The 16,298-nt window shown below is 35.6% G+C and overlaps 2 protein-coding genes across 3 annotated transcripts; both read left to right on the top strand.

Annotated features, from left to right (window-relative positions):
- The first annotated feature begins 3,970 nt into the window (after window positions 1–3,970).
- LOC116000314 (epoxide hydrolase 4-like) lies at window positions 3,971–7,122 on the top strand. 2 transcript variants are annotated; one of them, XM_031240385.1, is made up of 5 exons: window positions 3,971–4,728; window positions 5,486–5,575; window positions 6,379–6,446; window positions 6,687–6,811; window positions 6,993–7,122. In XM_031240385.1, exons 1-5 carry the CDS (start codon window positions 4,075–4,077, stop codon window positions 7,010–7,012), a joined length of 957 nt encoding a protein of 318 aa, XP_031096245.1. In that variant the 5' UTR covers window positions 3,971–4,074; the 3' UTR covers window positions 7,013–7,122. The 2 variants fall into 2 exon arrangements, with proteins under 2 accessions (XP_031096245.1, XP_031096246.1); XM_031240386.1 differs by having other exon boundaries at window positions 6,687–7,038.
- Window positions 7,123–12,531: 5,409 nt separating this feature from the next.
- On the top strand, window positions 12,532–16,294 carry LOC115998412 (epoxide hydrolase 4-like). Its single transcript, XM_031237988.1, has 5 exons — window positions 12,532–13,108; window positions 13,510–13,777; window positions 15,319–15,408; window positions 15,526–15,593; window positions 15,973–16,294. The coding sequence occupies exons 1-5, from the start codon at window positions 12,672–12,674 to the stop codon at window positions 16,106–16,108; spliced, it is 999 nt and encodes a 332-aa protein (XP_031093848.1). The 5' UTR covers window positions 12,532–12,671; the 3' UTR covers window positions 16,109–16,294.
- The last annotated feature ends 4 nt before the right edge of the window (window positions 16,295–16,298 follow it).

The following is a 16,298-nucleotide window of genomic DNA, read 5'->3' as shown; positions in this document are numbered from 1 at the left end:
GTAAAACCAGAAAGTGGAGTCCGTACCTCTTTGAGTTGATTTTTGGGGAGTCCCAGTTTGGTGAAAGCGTCGTAGTACATCACATTGACTGAGCTTCCGGTGTCTACGAGTATGCGATGCACGATGCTGTCGTTGATCTCCATCTTGATCACCAACGCATCTCGGTGAGGCAGTGGACCTTCTGGGAGGTCATCGTCAGAGAAGGTAATGGCTTCCCTCCTCTGCTTTTTTCCCTTTGGAAGGCTGACCACCTCACCTACATATAACTGGCGACTCCACTTCTTCCTCTCTGCCTGTGTGTCTCCGCCTGCAGGACCTCCGTAGATGAAGTGTATGGTTTGCTTCTTGTGTTTCCTGGGCTCTTCTGTGTCTTTGTCAGAGAGATCTGTTACTGTAACTTGGTCGTGTTCCCTTTTCTTACCACTCGAGGATGACGGTTCGGAGCTGTCATCCTTCTTCCAAACATTTTTTGGTAAACTACGCGGAGGTTGTTGCTGGCTCGACTTTTGGCCCGGCTTTTGCTGGCCTGACCGTTTGACGAATTGTCTAAAGTATCCCCTCTGGATGAGCTCCTCAATCTGGCGTTTTAACACGTTGCATTCATCGGTATCATGGCCCACCTGCCTATGGAATCTGCAATACTTGGATTGATCCGCATTTGGGGAGACTTTCATGCACTCCTGCGGAAATTGCACGATCCCCATGTCTTCGGCTTGATTTAGGATTATGCTAACTGGGTGAGTCAGCGGTGTCAGATGTCGCAACGGGATGAGGCGAGGTCGGTCATCTCTTCCCTTCTTTGAGGGTGGTTGGTTTGGTCGTGGTGCCTGGCTGGGCGGACCAGCTTTATCAGGTCGCCCACTCTTTCGTCCTTCCTCCTCATCCTTTTTCCTCCTGTCAGCCTCCTCAGCATCTGCGTATCGATTGGCCGTTCTCATGAGTTCTTCATAAGAGCGTGGGTGGTGGGCGTTCATTTGTTTGTGGAAATCACCTGACCTTAGTGCTTGGATGAAGATGAGAATCGCTGCCTTCGAATCGAAGTCATATACGTTGTTGACTTCTTTTTTCCATTTGCTTAAGAAGTCTCGCAGGCTTTCTCCCTTATCCTGTTTTACCCCACCGAGATGTGAGAATGGTTTCTTATGTTGTATACTCCCTGAGAAATAAGACAAGAAACTTTTGGATAGCTCTGCAAAAGTTTGAATTGATCCGTCCGGAATCGTGTTAAACCAATCTTGAGCAGTTCCGTCCAAAGTGGACAAGAACGCTCTGCACATGATGGCATCGCTTGCCCCAATCATGACCATGGCTGCCTTGTATCTTGTCATGTGGGTACGCGGATCTGAAGTGCCAGTGTAGGCCTTGATGGTGGGTAGTCGAAAGTCTTTTGGAAGAGGAACTTCCATTATGTCGGGAGAGAATGGAGCGGCCATTCTTACCTCCGGTTCTGGTGAGTGTTCTCTTGCTTCTACTTTCTTTTCCAAATCATCTATCTTCCTTTGGAGTCTTTCCACCAGGCCTTCTTGTGGTGTCTTGTGTCTAGTGGAGTGACGCGGAGCCAATCCACCAGATTCGCCCATCCTTTCTCCGGATGGTCGTTTGGTTACTGCCTTTCCTGCTTGGGCACGGGGACCTCTATTGGAGGATCCTTGCACCCCCAGCCGATCTCGGATAGATCTAGAAGCCGCCGGTCGTTCTCGAACAGATCTGGAAACTGGTTGAGTTCCACCTTCCTGTCGTTGAGTTCTGTTTTGCCTCGGAGATTGCACTTCTTCTTCCAGAGGGGGTGGTGGCGGTAACATCTGGCCTTGCATTCCTGCGACTAGTTGGGCCATCGTCGCCGCCGCCTGTTGGATGACCTGCGCTGCTGCCTGAAGGTCCACCACTTGGGCGGGAGCAGCAGTTGCTGGGAGGGGAGTACGGCCACCACCATGGTTGTTGTTGAGTTGGCTAGTGCGGCCACCACCATGGTTGTTGTTGAGTTGGGTACGGAGGTCACCTTCTCTGCGGTTATTGTTGTTGAGTTGGCTGCGAAGGTCACCTCCACGGTTACTGTTGAGCTGCTCACGAAGATCACCCGAGGGGTGACCCTTGTTCACCTGACTAGATGTATGCGAGCTGCTGGATCCAGATGCCATTGATCGTGATGAGATGAACTGAGTGGTCTTTTGATTTTGTGATTTTAGCCTGAGATATGATCTCGGCTCTCAATGAAAGCACCAATGACGGTAATAATGTGTTTACCGGTATATTATTTGAGTATTTGAATGTTTGAATACAATATTGAGCGTAGTGCTCAGTGTACAAGTGAGTTCAGTATGTATTGTCTAAGTTCAAGTGTCGTAAGAAGCCCCCCCCACTACGTGGTTGTGAGTCCTTTTATTCCTTCCAGCTCAGTAACGGAGCATTGATGAGGAGTTGAACGTTGGACATCAATACCTGAGGTGTTGAATGCTGAGGAGCTGAATGTCGGTCATCAATGCTGAGGAGCTGAACGTTGGCCATCAATGCTGAGGAGTTGGACCGTTGCGCATTGATGCTGAGGAGTGAGGTGCCTTGGTAGTTTGAGCGGCAACTGTCTTGGTTATGACAACGGTTCTGGGTCGGGTACCCAATTACCCTGTCATCTCCTATTCCTCATCATTGTAATTGTTCAATTGAATCAATACAATATTCAGTTCTCATCGGCCACCGTAATTAATGTGTGGGTCTTACTCCACTTGAGAAATTCAATGAAGCTGCCAAACAGATTGTGATTGGGGGCCTACCGTACGATATGCTCGTGTATCTAACGGTTTAGGACGTCCCAACCCATATCTTTCTTTTTGTTTTTTAAACCCCAACCCATATCTTTTGGTTATGTGGTTTGGCACTAAATAGGCTTACAAGTTACAGCCATCTTTCTTGAATTAATATTAACTTTAGGAGTTCTTTTTGTTAGTAATATTTATATTAATCCTGTTACATGTATCTTAAAAGTTGGAAAAAAAAAAAAGATTAAGGCTATGTTTGATAAATTTAGTTGAAAATTTAAAAGTAATTGAAAGGTGAAAAATTAGCTGAAACCAAAAAAAAAAATTAAGGCTATGTTTGGCAAACCTAGCTGAAACGGTAGCTGAAAGCTGAAAAGTAGCTGAAAGCTGAAAAGCTATAAGCTTGAAGCTGAAATCTGAAGAGTTGTTAAGCTCGCTGTTATGCTTAAAAGTGTTTGGTAAAATTAGCTTTTTCATAAGTTGATAAATGTAAAAAGACTAAAAGGACATCTTTATAAAAGTTAAATAGTTTTAAATTTAAATATGTTTGTTTACATATTAAAATATAAAATAATGAAATCAATATAATTTAATAAAATATAATGTAAGAACATATATTTGAAAATATATAAAGTAAAACAAGATGTTTATAATTCATAAAATTAGTTCATACAAAAATTATTGTTCAAACACAAATATCAAATTAAAATTACAACGAAACATATTGAAGAAAAAAAGGCTAAAAGAGTTTTAATTGAGAGGGATAAATGATGTCATTTATATAAAATAATAAGGATCAATATGGAAAAAAGTTAAGAAGCTACTAGCTTATTTTTGAAAAGCTACCTGAAGTAGCGTTTCAAAATAAGCTCTTATTTTAAGCTACTAGCTTATTTTGAGAACATTACCAAACAAAGCTTATAGCTTATTAGTAGCTTAAAATAAGCTATAAGCTCCTAAATAAGCTCTGCCAAACACAGCCATAAACTCTGCTTAGATGAGCTTATAACTTATTTTAAACTACAAACTCTGTTTAAGCTAGTAACTTAGACATTTCAAAAATGTCAAGCTTCTTAATTTTTTTCCATCTTAATGTTTCCATTGTCTGAAGCCAAGGATCAAACCCCTAACCCGTGGTTAAAGATGAATGAGTCCCTTCAACTCAACCACATTCTCCAGATTAATATGCTCTGTATTTCAATACGTAAACAAACCGATTTAAATTTAACATTATTTAAGTTTTATATATTTTCACTCCCAAATCACAATACAAGTACATTGCCCAGGCCGGGCTCTTCACATACATAGGAGCAAAATAAAGATGGTGAACTTGGTGGAAGCTCTGCTGCTATTGTTGAATGGCGTGATGAAAATGGAAGGTGTTAAACCACACACCTTTGAGATCGAGCCCGGCACTGTTCTGAAGTTTTGGGTTCCCAAGGAGACCATAAAAAAGCCCAAGAAAGCTGCTGCAGCCACCGCCACAAAACACAAGCCTAACAAACCAGCGGTGGTGCTCATCCACGGCTTCGCCGGCGATGGGATCCTCACGTGGCCGTTTCAAGTGGCGGCCTTGATGAAAAGCTACTCCGTCTACGTCCCGGACGTCCTGTTCTTCGGCGGGTCCATCACGGACAGCAAGGACCGGTCGCCGGCGTTTCAGGCGGAGTGTTTGAGCAAGGGGCTGAGGATGCTGGGGGTGGAGAAGTGCACGGTGGTTGGGTTCAGTTACGGCGGTATGGTGGCTTTCAAGATGGCGGAGATGTTCCCTCAACTGGTGGAGGCGGTGGTGGTTTCCGGCGCGGCGTTGGCCATCACGGATTCCCTTAGAACCGCCATGCTTCACAGCCTAAGAGTCTCCAGCTTCTCGGATCTGTTGATGCCAAATTCTGTTAAGGGTCTAAAGAAGCTTCTAAGGATTGCTACTTACAAGAAGTACTGGTTTCCTAATCGCATCTACCAAGACTTCCTTAAGGTTAGTGATTACATTGTGCGCCTAAATTTAAAGTACTCATTGTCTTGTGTGCTTAACATAGTTGGTTCGTTGCGGGATTTAAAATGAGAGGTATTGTGAACTTAGAATTAGTCTGACGAAATTGGACTTAGAATTAGCGTGATGAAATCTAAGCTGATTTATCTACTTGTTTTCTTTGATAAAAACTTGTGTGAAACTGTCTCACCGTGAGACGGGTCGGGTCAATATGCAAATGTAATACTTATATGCACAAATGTCATTCTTATATGCTTAAATGTAATACTAATTATGAATAAAATTTTTGTTACTTATTATAAGGTTAAATGTAATATTTTTAAGAGAAATACAATACTTTTACATTTCGATTTAAAAGTATTACATTTTTTCCACAAAAGTATTATATTTTCCCTTATAAGTAATGGGCATTTGTCAATATTACTTATTATGAAAAATGTATTACTTTTTCTCTTATAAGTAACAAAAATTGTATTCTTGATTAGTATTATATTTGAGCATATAAGTATGACATTTGCATGTTGTTTCGACTTGACCCGACCTGTCTCACGAACAAGAACCCGTGAGACGGTCTCACACAAGTGTGACCTGTTTTCTCTTGCGGACTACAGTCACAAAGCGAAATTTACACAATAGCCTAGAGCACCTTTGAGTATCAGTATTTAATTTCTCATATGAATTTTTGGAATATAGCTTAAGATTAAAAGGAGCTTAAGTAGAAGCTATATATTGATGATGGCAGGGAATGTTTAGCAGCAGTAAAGAGAGGGAAGAACTGCTTGAATGCATGGTAGAAAGCAGCAAGGATAATACTATCCGTGACATACCACAGGTAACGTTTATCCTATATATATTTATCATTATAAATAATTTACCAATTTGACAATTAAAAAAAGTTTTCATAATAGTTAAAAATGTTAACTAGCATTAGTTATATAAATCATTATTCACAAATCACGAATTATAATAATAAAAAATATGAGTCAAAGGAGAATGAATGCTTGGTCGAAAAATATTTTCATTTTCTGAGAAAAGACTTTCTATCTTTTTTGAAAAAGTCAATTTCTAATTTCCATACCAACATACACTACCACCACCGTACCTCCACCACTACCACCACCATCGCAACACACCACCACTATCACCACCACACTACTACCACACCTCCACCACCACCACTTATTATTATTATTATTATTATTATTATTATTATTATTATATAACAAATAACACCACCACCGTAGTCACCCACCACTTATTATATATTATTATTATCTTCAAAAAATTATTATTATTATTATTATTATAATATAACAATTAACAAATAACACCACCGCGGTTCACACACAACAAATTTGAGGGGAGAGACAATTTTACTTTTCTACCCTTACTTGTTTATATAATTTCAATTGTATCCTTTATTTGTTTTATATATATTTGGTTGAGATTTTTGGTGTTTTGGTGTGAAATGGGTTGGAGATTGCCTAAAATAGAAAATATGAAAAAATGGGGTGGGGGTATTCCTTCGTCTTCTTCTGTACGTAGCTGCGCTATCACATGCATGTTGTCCTTACAATAGTAAATGTATTCATTAACCTTTCAACATCATATATGATGATTAATTGGGTTGTGCAGAAAGTACTTCTTCTATGGGGTGAAAATGATGAGATTTTCAAGATCGAGCAAGCTAAAGACCTGAAAGAGTAAGATTTCATCTTCACACTCTACCTAACCCTTCAACCGTTGATTTACCAAATAGATCGATCATATAGATTCTTAGTTTTTACATGGAAGCTCGAGTTCTCACTTGAATTGAAATCTCCCCTATATGTGTGTGTGTGTGTGTGTGAGTGAGTGCGTGTGTGTGTGTGTATATATATATATATGTTTTTGTGTATGTATATGTGCAACTGTGCAACTTTGATGTAAATATATTATAACAGCCAACTAGGAAGCAAGACAACGTTGGAAGGCATAAGGAAGGCAGGTCACCTGGTTCACCTAGAGCGACCTTGTGTCTACAATAGATGTCTCAAGAAGTTCCTTGCTTCCCTCTCGGTAGATATGCCCCAAAAGTGATTTTGTCTATCTTAATTAGTCACGAAAGGGATAATCGAGTGTGCAAAATTTATATAATTCATGTACTTAAAGATTATAAGTTAAATTCTTGCTAATATTTTTTAGTATAATCCAGATTTGTAAGCTACTATATAGGAATGGGTATATACTATATCTATATCCATACACACTATTGAATAATGGCTATTAATCTATGACTTTCTTGTCACTCAAAAATGATTTCATCATGTATTTTGTTTTGTTTTGTTTTGTTTTTTTTGTTGTTGTTTTTTTTTCTTTTTCTTTCTTTTATTTTTTAACAAGAGAGATTTATTTGGTGATTTTGGTGTGGTTGCGAATTTCTTCTACCCCTCCATCTCATTTTGTTTGTCTTATTTGGTTAACGAGCTGAGATTTGACTGAAGTTATTTTTAATTCAATTTCTCATACTATTAAATTTAATATTAATATATAAAATTTATATATTTAGAAATTAGATTAAAAGTACTATTAAACACCAAAAAAATTAAATTTAAAAATAATTTAAAAAATACTAAAGAAAATAAGTCATGGAGAAAAAGTTGGTTTGACCAATGACATATTGAGTATTATTTAAAAAATTATTGTATGGTCTTCTGAGTTCTGATCTATCCACATCGCTTTTAACCAATAGTTATTGTGTGGATCACGGTCCAATATACATTTTTATAACTCATATAATGTATATTATTCTAAAAAATAAAGTACATTATTCTAACACATAATGCACATTATCTTATTACCGCAAAAATTTCATTATTTTTACATATAATGTGCATTATCTTACTTAAAAGTTTTATTATTTTAACACATAATATATATTATTTTAACTTATAAAATTTAGCGATGTTGCACGGGACAACGCTCCAGACAATCATTTGCCGCTATTACCAAAGACACAACAAGAAACCAATAAATATAGTCCAAGAGATAGTCTGACAGTACTTAATTATGTCTGTAATTCACATGCATGCATAGCAACACTCCATGGTTAGAACTCCATCGATGTTGACGAGTATTATTCAATTGTCCCATTAGAGACCAATGTGATCGATGCTGACAAAATATTTCCAAAAATTGAAATTCACAAAAAATAAAATAAAATTTTTTGAGCTCAATTCAAATTCACGAGTCATTATGATACATAATTTGAATTTTTTCTCGACAAAATCTTGTGTGAGGTCGTCTCACGGATCCTTGTACGTGAAATTGGGTCTGATTAAGATAGAAATGTAATACTTATATGGGAAACGACAATTTTCCCTCCTATGTTATGTGCATATAACATTTTTTCCCCTCAGTTATTTTAAAAGTGGTAGTTTTCCCCCTGTAATATTAAATTAACATTTTTGCCCTTAAAACTAATTATTTCATTTATTTTTATTTCAACCAATTATTACTAATATGTACGGAAGATCACGGTTCGATACGAACCTAATTGAACACTGTAGCAATTGAACTTAAATAGTATGGACGGTTACGGTTACGATTCAGAACCGAAAAAATAAAATAAAATAATTATTGAATTTAGACTATTTTTAAATAAGAAATAAAATTTAAAAATGAATAAATAAATAAGTTTTGATTGGCGGTTCAAAATCGAAATTGGAATCCAATCGTACCGATTTATCAAAATAAGTGTTTGATCATTTTCACTATATATGACTACTGTGGTTCAGTTCCGGTTCACGGTTCAACAATTATTCAATTTTATTTTTTTTTCGGTTCTAAATCGTAAGCAGTCCATAGTATTTCAGTATGATTGCTACAGTGTTTGGTTAGGTTCGAACAGAATCGTGATCATCCATACATATAAGTAATAATTTGTTGGAGAAGAAAAATAAATGAAATAATTATTTTTAAGGGTGAAATGTCAATTTAACATTTCAGGGGGAAAAACTGTCACTTTAATAATACATCGGGGAAAAGTGCTATATGCACATAACATAGGGGAAAAAGTATCATTTTCCCTACTTATATTGAAAAATGTAATACTAACCAAGAATAAAGTGTTTGTTACTTATAAAGGAAAATGTAATACTTTTATATTTTGATTTAAAAGTATTACATTTTTTCTTATAACTAACAAACAATTGCCAGCATTACTTATAAGAGAAAATGTAACCTAAGTTGTCACTATTGCTAGAATGATAGTGTCGTAACCTAAGTTGTCACTAAATGTATGTGCATTTTGACAACATTATAATTCTGATAGAACGGATGTAATTGTGACAAAATATAGTGTTGACATAAATTTTGATACTTTTTGGTGACAAATAGTTGTTTGTCACTATGTTATATATATATATATATATATATATATATATATATATATATATATATATATATATATATATATGACAACTCTTTTTGTCAATAAAAATATAATTAGTTAGTACATTTAGAAATGTGATATGATTGTGAGCAAAAATTATTGTCACTTATATTGTCATTTTTGTGATGAAATTGTTACAAATGTTTAATTTGTGACGCTCTATAATTTCCTAACAAAAACTACTAAATTGTGACAACAATTGTATTGAATTCCAGTTTTGTCAATAATGTTATGATAATTGTGATGAGTAATTATTTGTTACAATGACTTTGTCACTATAATTTATACAACTCACATTCCCTCTAAATTGTACTGTATATATAGTGGTGCAAACTCACTTTTTCTTTTGATGTTGGACAAAGGCTTCTTTCAAGTCTTTTCACCTTCATTTTCAAACTTAAATGTGTCTACTTTGAGAATCAATTTCTCATTCACTCATAATCGGTTTCGAGCGTGCAATATATCAATTTCTTCTTCTCACTACGGAGAACCTGAATCCACTTTGACCTGACTCAAATCGGAAGAGGAGCCCAAATATATTTGTACCAGAAAATAGTCACATAAAATTTCATGTTACGCTATTTTTTTCCAACATTAAGTACTATGTAATCAAGTGCTCGGTTGACTAGGGTAGTTCAACAAAAACGCACCTTAAGTTATCAACTGAAAAACTGATGCACCTTAAGCACAGATGAGAACCTGTGGACAGATCCAAACCATTGATCTAGTAGATCTAACGGTTGAAAATAAACAAAATTTTGTAATATTTATGAAAATGACTCCGCTCATTTTAAAAATTTGTAATATTTATGAAAATGACCCGCTTATTTTTTAATTAACTTCTCATCCACCATCAGGTCTTGCAAATCAATGGTTTGAATTTGTCCACAAGTTCTCAACTAGGAAGTGGTTCTCATAAATATTTGGATATTTATGTCTTTTAAAACATATTTCATTTCTATTTCTTTTGCGAACCAAACGATAGAATACAATATCTATTTATTCTTTGCCTATTCCATTCCTTATGGAATAACATTCCTATTACCTCAAAATTCATTTCGTGAACTAAACATGTTGTAAGTTCATAAAGTAATTGTTGCGTGTACATTTATAAAATTACTATTGCAAATTCATAAAGTCATTGAAGTAGTATGTACACAAAGTCGATCATACTCATAAAATTAGTATTACATGTTCATAAAGTTACAACTATAGGTTCATAAACTTATTATTGTACGTTCATAAAAGCACTACTATAAGTTTATAGTCACTATTGCAGGTTCATCACATAATTATTGAAAAAAACATATCACTATAGTTGCGTACGTTGCTATTTAGAATATCTTAATGAGATATACTTTTGACAATATATATTGATCTTATAGGGTGCGTTTGGTTCGCACATGGGAATCGGAATCGGAATGGGTATCAAAAACTTGGTAATGGTAATGGGTTTTGGTGAAAGTATTTAGCATGTTTGGTAGTTGGGTGGAATGGGAATGGTTATTAATTGTTGGGGAAGAAAGGAGGAAGAGGGATGAAACCCTTATTTAATAAGGGTATGGGTTTTCTCATTAATGGGGTATTCCAAACCCATAGTAGCATTCACAAAACCTATCAACCAAACACAAGCAATCACTTTCATACCCATTCCTTATACCTAAACCCACCAACCAAACACACCCTTATTCATACTCAATAAAATAGAAAAAATATATTTATATGATAATTCATAGATTTATATAGAGTTAAATATTTCAATTAGAAACTCTTATTGCCTGATAATCTAATTGCATAAATTAAAAAAATCCATAGTTACTTATTTGACTTCTTTTTTTTTTTTTTTCTAAATAAAAAGCATTATTTTTCAGACTTCAACAGTTGGTGTACGATGAACCACAAATTAAAAGCCAATCTTTGACAGGAAGCCATCCGCCAATTGGGAAGCAGGTAGGTAGGTTAGCAAATCTTAACAAAATCTGCCTTCTTTCTATAAGTTAATTAAACAAATAGTTGACAAAACTCTTAATCAACGTTCATCTTCAATTTTCAATTCCTTAAACACCGCAAACAGCATGCAAGCAAGACATTCCAAAATGGACGGTGATTAGGCAGTGTGGTTGATCAGAACTCGAACAACCTTACCTTGTTTAAGTAGTTGATGACAATAATGTTTCGTTTTGCAACATATAACGACGCCTGGACAAAGAGAGAGAGAGAGAGATTTCGTGCAAGAAACCACTCATCAAATATAGAACTGCCATGCTATAAGCAATAAGGCCCCTGCAGGTTACGTTGTTGTCCAACATTATTGTTGATGGTTGAATTGCACACTTTTTAAGTTCAATGGCCCAATTGCACAAAACGATAAGTTCAGTGGCCTATTTGACACTTTTTCCTTATTATTATTATTTTTTAGTGGTAACCAAAACTCGCAATAGCTATAAGAAATTCTTGTGACCTTAGCTGAAAAAAGGCAACAACGAGACAAATCAGCCTAAGTTGTTTATAACTGACCAGTTCAAATCAAGAAGGTCAATATGTCACTCTCATTAAGATCAGAATCGAACTTGAAACATTGTAATTATCAAACTAATAGTCCGATCAATTTGACTAGGTTAGCTTCCATTGTACAAGCTAGATTATTAATACAATAATGGCCTCATCTGTACGTGTCGTTGTCGGCTTGCCGTTGTGTTTTCGGCGTTCAACTGCTATATAATTTTAATGATTTATATTTATAGAATGGAAAAAACAAGCTAAGTACTCGAACTTCATTTTAAGTATTTGAATTTGATTGATAACCGGATGTATAACTTGTGTATTAAATTCTTCAAAAAAAAAAACTTGTGTATTAAATGAAACAATTTATTAGAAAGATATGTTTATCCAAATTTTTAGGTGTCATATCTTAGCCTAGAACTCTCTTATCCTTAAAAAGTTGCCTAATAAGTCAAAATTTAGTGCTTATAACTATGCTCAAACTTGTGACATACCCTCATAGTAACTAAATGTGAATATAAATGAAATAGGTTAAAAATAAACATTCAGTATTTTGCAACGGTCAATATATTTGTTGCGATTTTGTAATAGAATCAGCAATGAGAATGAGTTTTGTCGCAATGTTTGAGGCAAAACGTACGTTATTCGCAATGAATTTCGATTAAAAAAAAATCTGTCATGTCACACGATTTTTCTTGTAATGTAAAATAAATAAAGTCTAATTTATCCAAACTAACATGAAAAAATATAACATAAAATATATTTTATAAGACTTAACCAAACAAATTAATATATATTCTCAAAAACCAAACACTAAAGTAATTACAAGTAATATATATGCATGTGTGAGATCTAATCACTCATTCTTCTTCCCCACAAAAATTAACCACTTGTCATCACCAACCTTCACGTCCCAAAACTTCTCGAATTGCCTTCAAGAACCCCTCATTTGAGTCCCCAGCCAGGCAGCACAAACGCAGCATAGCCGGAAAAAATGGTGAACTTCGTGGAAGCTCAGAAGCCATTGTTGCATGGGTTGATGAAAATGGCGGGAATTAGGCCTCACGCCTTCGAGATCGAGCCCGGCACGGTGATGAACTTCTGGGTCCCTAAGGAAACCATAAAAAAGCCAAAGAAACACAAGAAAGCCACCACCACTCCCGCCGGCGGCGCCGGCGGTGTAACCAACAATAATAAGTACGAGACCGTGAAACACAAGGCCAACAAGCCGGCCGTGGTGCTCATCCACGGATTCGCCGGCGAGGGCGTCGTCACGTGGCAGTTCCAGGTGGGCGCCTTGACCAAGAAGTTTTCCGTGTACGTGCCGGACCTCCTCTTCTTCGGCGGCTCCATCACGGATAGCAAGGACCGGTCGCCCACTTTCCAGGCGAGGTGCGTGGCGGAGGGGCTGAGGAGGCTAGGGGTGGAAAGGTAAATTTCTACCTAGGCGTCGATTAATCACGGTGTGAACCGACCACCTAGCGTATAACCATAGTCTGTAGTCTAAGTTGCTGGTCGACTAGGTTGCTTAAACGTTGACCGCCTAGACCTCATAAATGCTGATTAGACATCTTAGGCACTCACTAGTCCCTAGTCGGCTGATTAGCTATTGTTTTTGTTATTTACTCAAAATAATTCTAAATTGTTCAAAATCATATTTTTAAGTTAATATTTAATATTTTAGTATTAACTAGAATTAAATAATTTATAATTATTAGTCTTTACAAGTTTTTAAAAATACATGGTTGCTGTCTGATTAATCACTGTCTAGGCTCCCTTCAGCGCGGGAATTTTTCAGCTATGATGAGATTAATATTGTATAGTTTTTATAGGTGTACGGTGGTTGGGTTTAGTTACGGCGGGATGGTGGCGTTTAAGATGGCGGAGATGTTCCCGGAGATGGTGGAGGCGATGGTGATTTCGGGTTCGATATTGGCGATGACGGATTCGATCAGCGCCGCCACGCTTAACAGCCTAGGATTCTCGAATTCATCGGAGCTGTTGTTGCCGACATCGGTTAAGGGTTTAAAGGCGCTTCTTAAGGTTGCTGCTTACAAGAAGTACTGGTTCCCTAATCGCCTCCACCAAGACTTCCTTCAGGTTAGTGGATTTATTATATTTATTTATTCATTTGTTTAGATTAATTTCCATCTTTTCTTATATACTGATATATACATATATATATTGAAATGCCATTTACGACGTGTTTGTATTATAGTTGCCATGCATGATGCATGCAATCCTGCAAACTCACTTCTTCCTTCTCCATCTTCATATGTTAAAATTTGATTAATTAGTCAACTTATTCCTTAGATAATAAGCAAGAAATTCTTACATGTTTATGTGTATATACACACACATGTTTAATTTATATAACTCACATAATTTTAAGATTTACTCCGTATATATATATTCTCGATGTGAATGTTGATTATAGTAATAGAAGTTAAAGTATTTACAAATATCTATTAAAGTATTTACAAATATTAGGGTTAAGATCGCAATCAAATTAGTCAAACAGTTGTCTTGGTAATTACCTTGTGTTGATAACCCTAAGGTTTTAAGTTTGACTTTGTGTAGAGTTATTTATTAACATTCTTATTTGAGTTTCATCCAAAGTGCACGTTGCGACTTTTCTATAAATCAAAAGAAAATAATTTTTTGTACACATTTGACATCTTAATTTAAAGTCCAGTGCATCCGTGGTATATGTACTTAATTTTACGCTAATATATGGTTATATTATTTTAATTTAAAATAATAATAATAATATAAGTTGAAGTACATAGAAGTGTAATATTTTTGAGACTATCTATGTAGTTAGTTTGTTCAACCAACCAAACCTACTTGTTGCCGGAGACCAAATTGTGATTCATATCCACCAATTTGACCATCACTTTTATATGCATTTCATTGGTCAATGGACACATCCGACTATCCAACCAACTATGAACTTGTTTATCTTGTTTATTTATTGAAGCAAAACCAAAACATTTTATTATAATATGAAACAAGCAACAATTAATACACGGGGAAAGGTTAAAGACCAAACTAAGAACCTATAAACAGTTTTCAAAAAAAAAGAAAGAACCTATAACCGTAACCAGAGCGTGACCAATATGGTTCAATTTGTTAATTTATGAACATCATAAACTGAATATTTTCTATACTATGAAGCAAAGAAACACAATTAGTCTTCAAATCTTCTTTTCTAGCTTTAACATTTGTCTTAATAATAATTTTTTTTTTTGTATTTAATAAATTTTTGGGAGAATCTACCATTGTCAATTTCAACACCAACATTATATTGTAGAATACACTTTTAAAAAAAAATACCGGGTACTGTCAATAGCACCTAATGCCATGCATTAGTACCGTAGAAAAATTAATAAAATGTGTATACTAATATTAAACTAAATATTTTTTTTTGAGGAATTAAACTAAATATTATTTAAAAATAAAATTACAAGCTGTATAGTTAACCAAATTAAACACATAAAATGACACGAAAAATATTTTTTAACGTTATTTTAAAAACACTAGAAGTCAATCACCGGGCTATTATTTTATTTTATTTTATTTTTTTCATCTGAGTTTTTGAAAAATAAAGCTAATTAAACAGCTACTGATGATGATGACAGGTAATGTTCAGCAACAGAAAAGAAAGAGGTGAACTGCTGGAAGGGTTGATCGTTAGCAACAAGGACGATACTACCACTGACTTTCCCCAGGTATATATGTAACTTTAATTACCCCAACATACATGTCCTCTTGTCCCACAAAAGGGGAAAACTTGTCGAATATGATGTTCCACCATATCTTGATCCATGCATGTTTGGTTTTCACAGAGAATACATCTTCTGTGGGGTGAGAATGATCAGATTTTCAAGGTCGACCTAGCTAAAGCCATGAAAGAGTAAGTTTTCTGCACAATATCTGACTATTTTGGTCCCACTACTATTGAACTATTTCTACGTTTGGTCCAACAGTGTCCGAAAATTAGGCCAGATGACCAAATGTGAAAATCGTCCATCAGTAGTAGTGGAACTGAAAGTAGAAAAAACTCATACCTGACACTCAAAGAACTATAATGATCGAACTCATGAACTTTAATTCCCATTTGAATGGACTCATGAACAAAAAAATAAGGAAAGAGGTCAAACTCTAACCATTTAAAAGGTTGCCTATATGTAGCATTTCACTGCTAAGTAGACACACACACAAGAACATTATATATGCAGAAATATGCTAAACGTGTGTATATAAACTAACACTTCTGCTGTATATGATGACAGACAACTAGGAAGCAAGACAACATTTGAAGGCATAAGGAAGGCAGGCCACCTGGTTCACCTGGAGCGACCTTGCGTCTACAACAGGTGTCTCAAGAAGTTCCTCGTTTCCCTCCAAGTAGATAAAGCCCGAAAGTGATGACAAGTTTCAGTTCCCTATCAAAACCGTATGTTTTGTTTTTCGAAAGCCATATATAATTTCCTCCTCTGTAACCTTTACTACATTAAATTAGCACAGTTTGGAATTAATGTAAGCATATGAATGAGACCATGAAATATAATGAAATGGATTTAGCACCTGGCCTTGGTTAGGTGTATAGAATAATAGC

Source organism: Ipomoea triloba, chromosome 12, assembly GCF_003576645.1.
Source record: "Ipomoea triloba cultivar NCNSP0323 chromosome 12, ASM357664v1".
In the NCBI taxonomy this organism is placed as follows: Eukaryota; Viridiplantae; Streptophyta; class Magnoliopsida; order Solanales; family Convolvulaceae; genus Ipomoea; species Ipomoea triloba.
This window is presented reverse-complemented; position numbering and strand designations above follow the sequence as displayed.

Coding starts and splice junctions, on each gene's coding strand:
- LOC116000314 (XM_031240385.1), top strand. CDS start 4,075: ATGGTGAACTTGGTGGAAGCTCTGCTGCTATTGTTGAATGGCGTGATG. Junction 4,729..5,485: donor TCTACCAAGACTTCCTTAAG/GTTAGTGATTAC, acceptor TGATGATGGCAG/GGAATGTTTAGCAGCAGTAA. Junction 6,447..6,686: donor CAAGCTAAAGACCTGAAAGA/GTAAGATTTCAT, acceptor ATATTATAACAG/CCAACTAGGAAGCAAGACAA.
- LOC115998412 (XM_031237988.1), top strand. CDS start 12,672: ATGGTGAACTTCGTGGAAGCTCAGAAGCCATTGTTGCATGGGTTGATG. Junction 13,109..13,509: donor AGGAGGCTAGGGGTGGAAAG/GTAAATTTCTAC, acceptor TAGTTTTTATAG/GTGTACGGTGGTTGGGTTTA. Junction 15,409..15,525: donor CTACCACTGACTTTCCCCAG/GTATATATGTAA, acceptor TGGTTTTCACAG/AGAATACATCTTCTGTGGGG.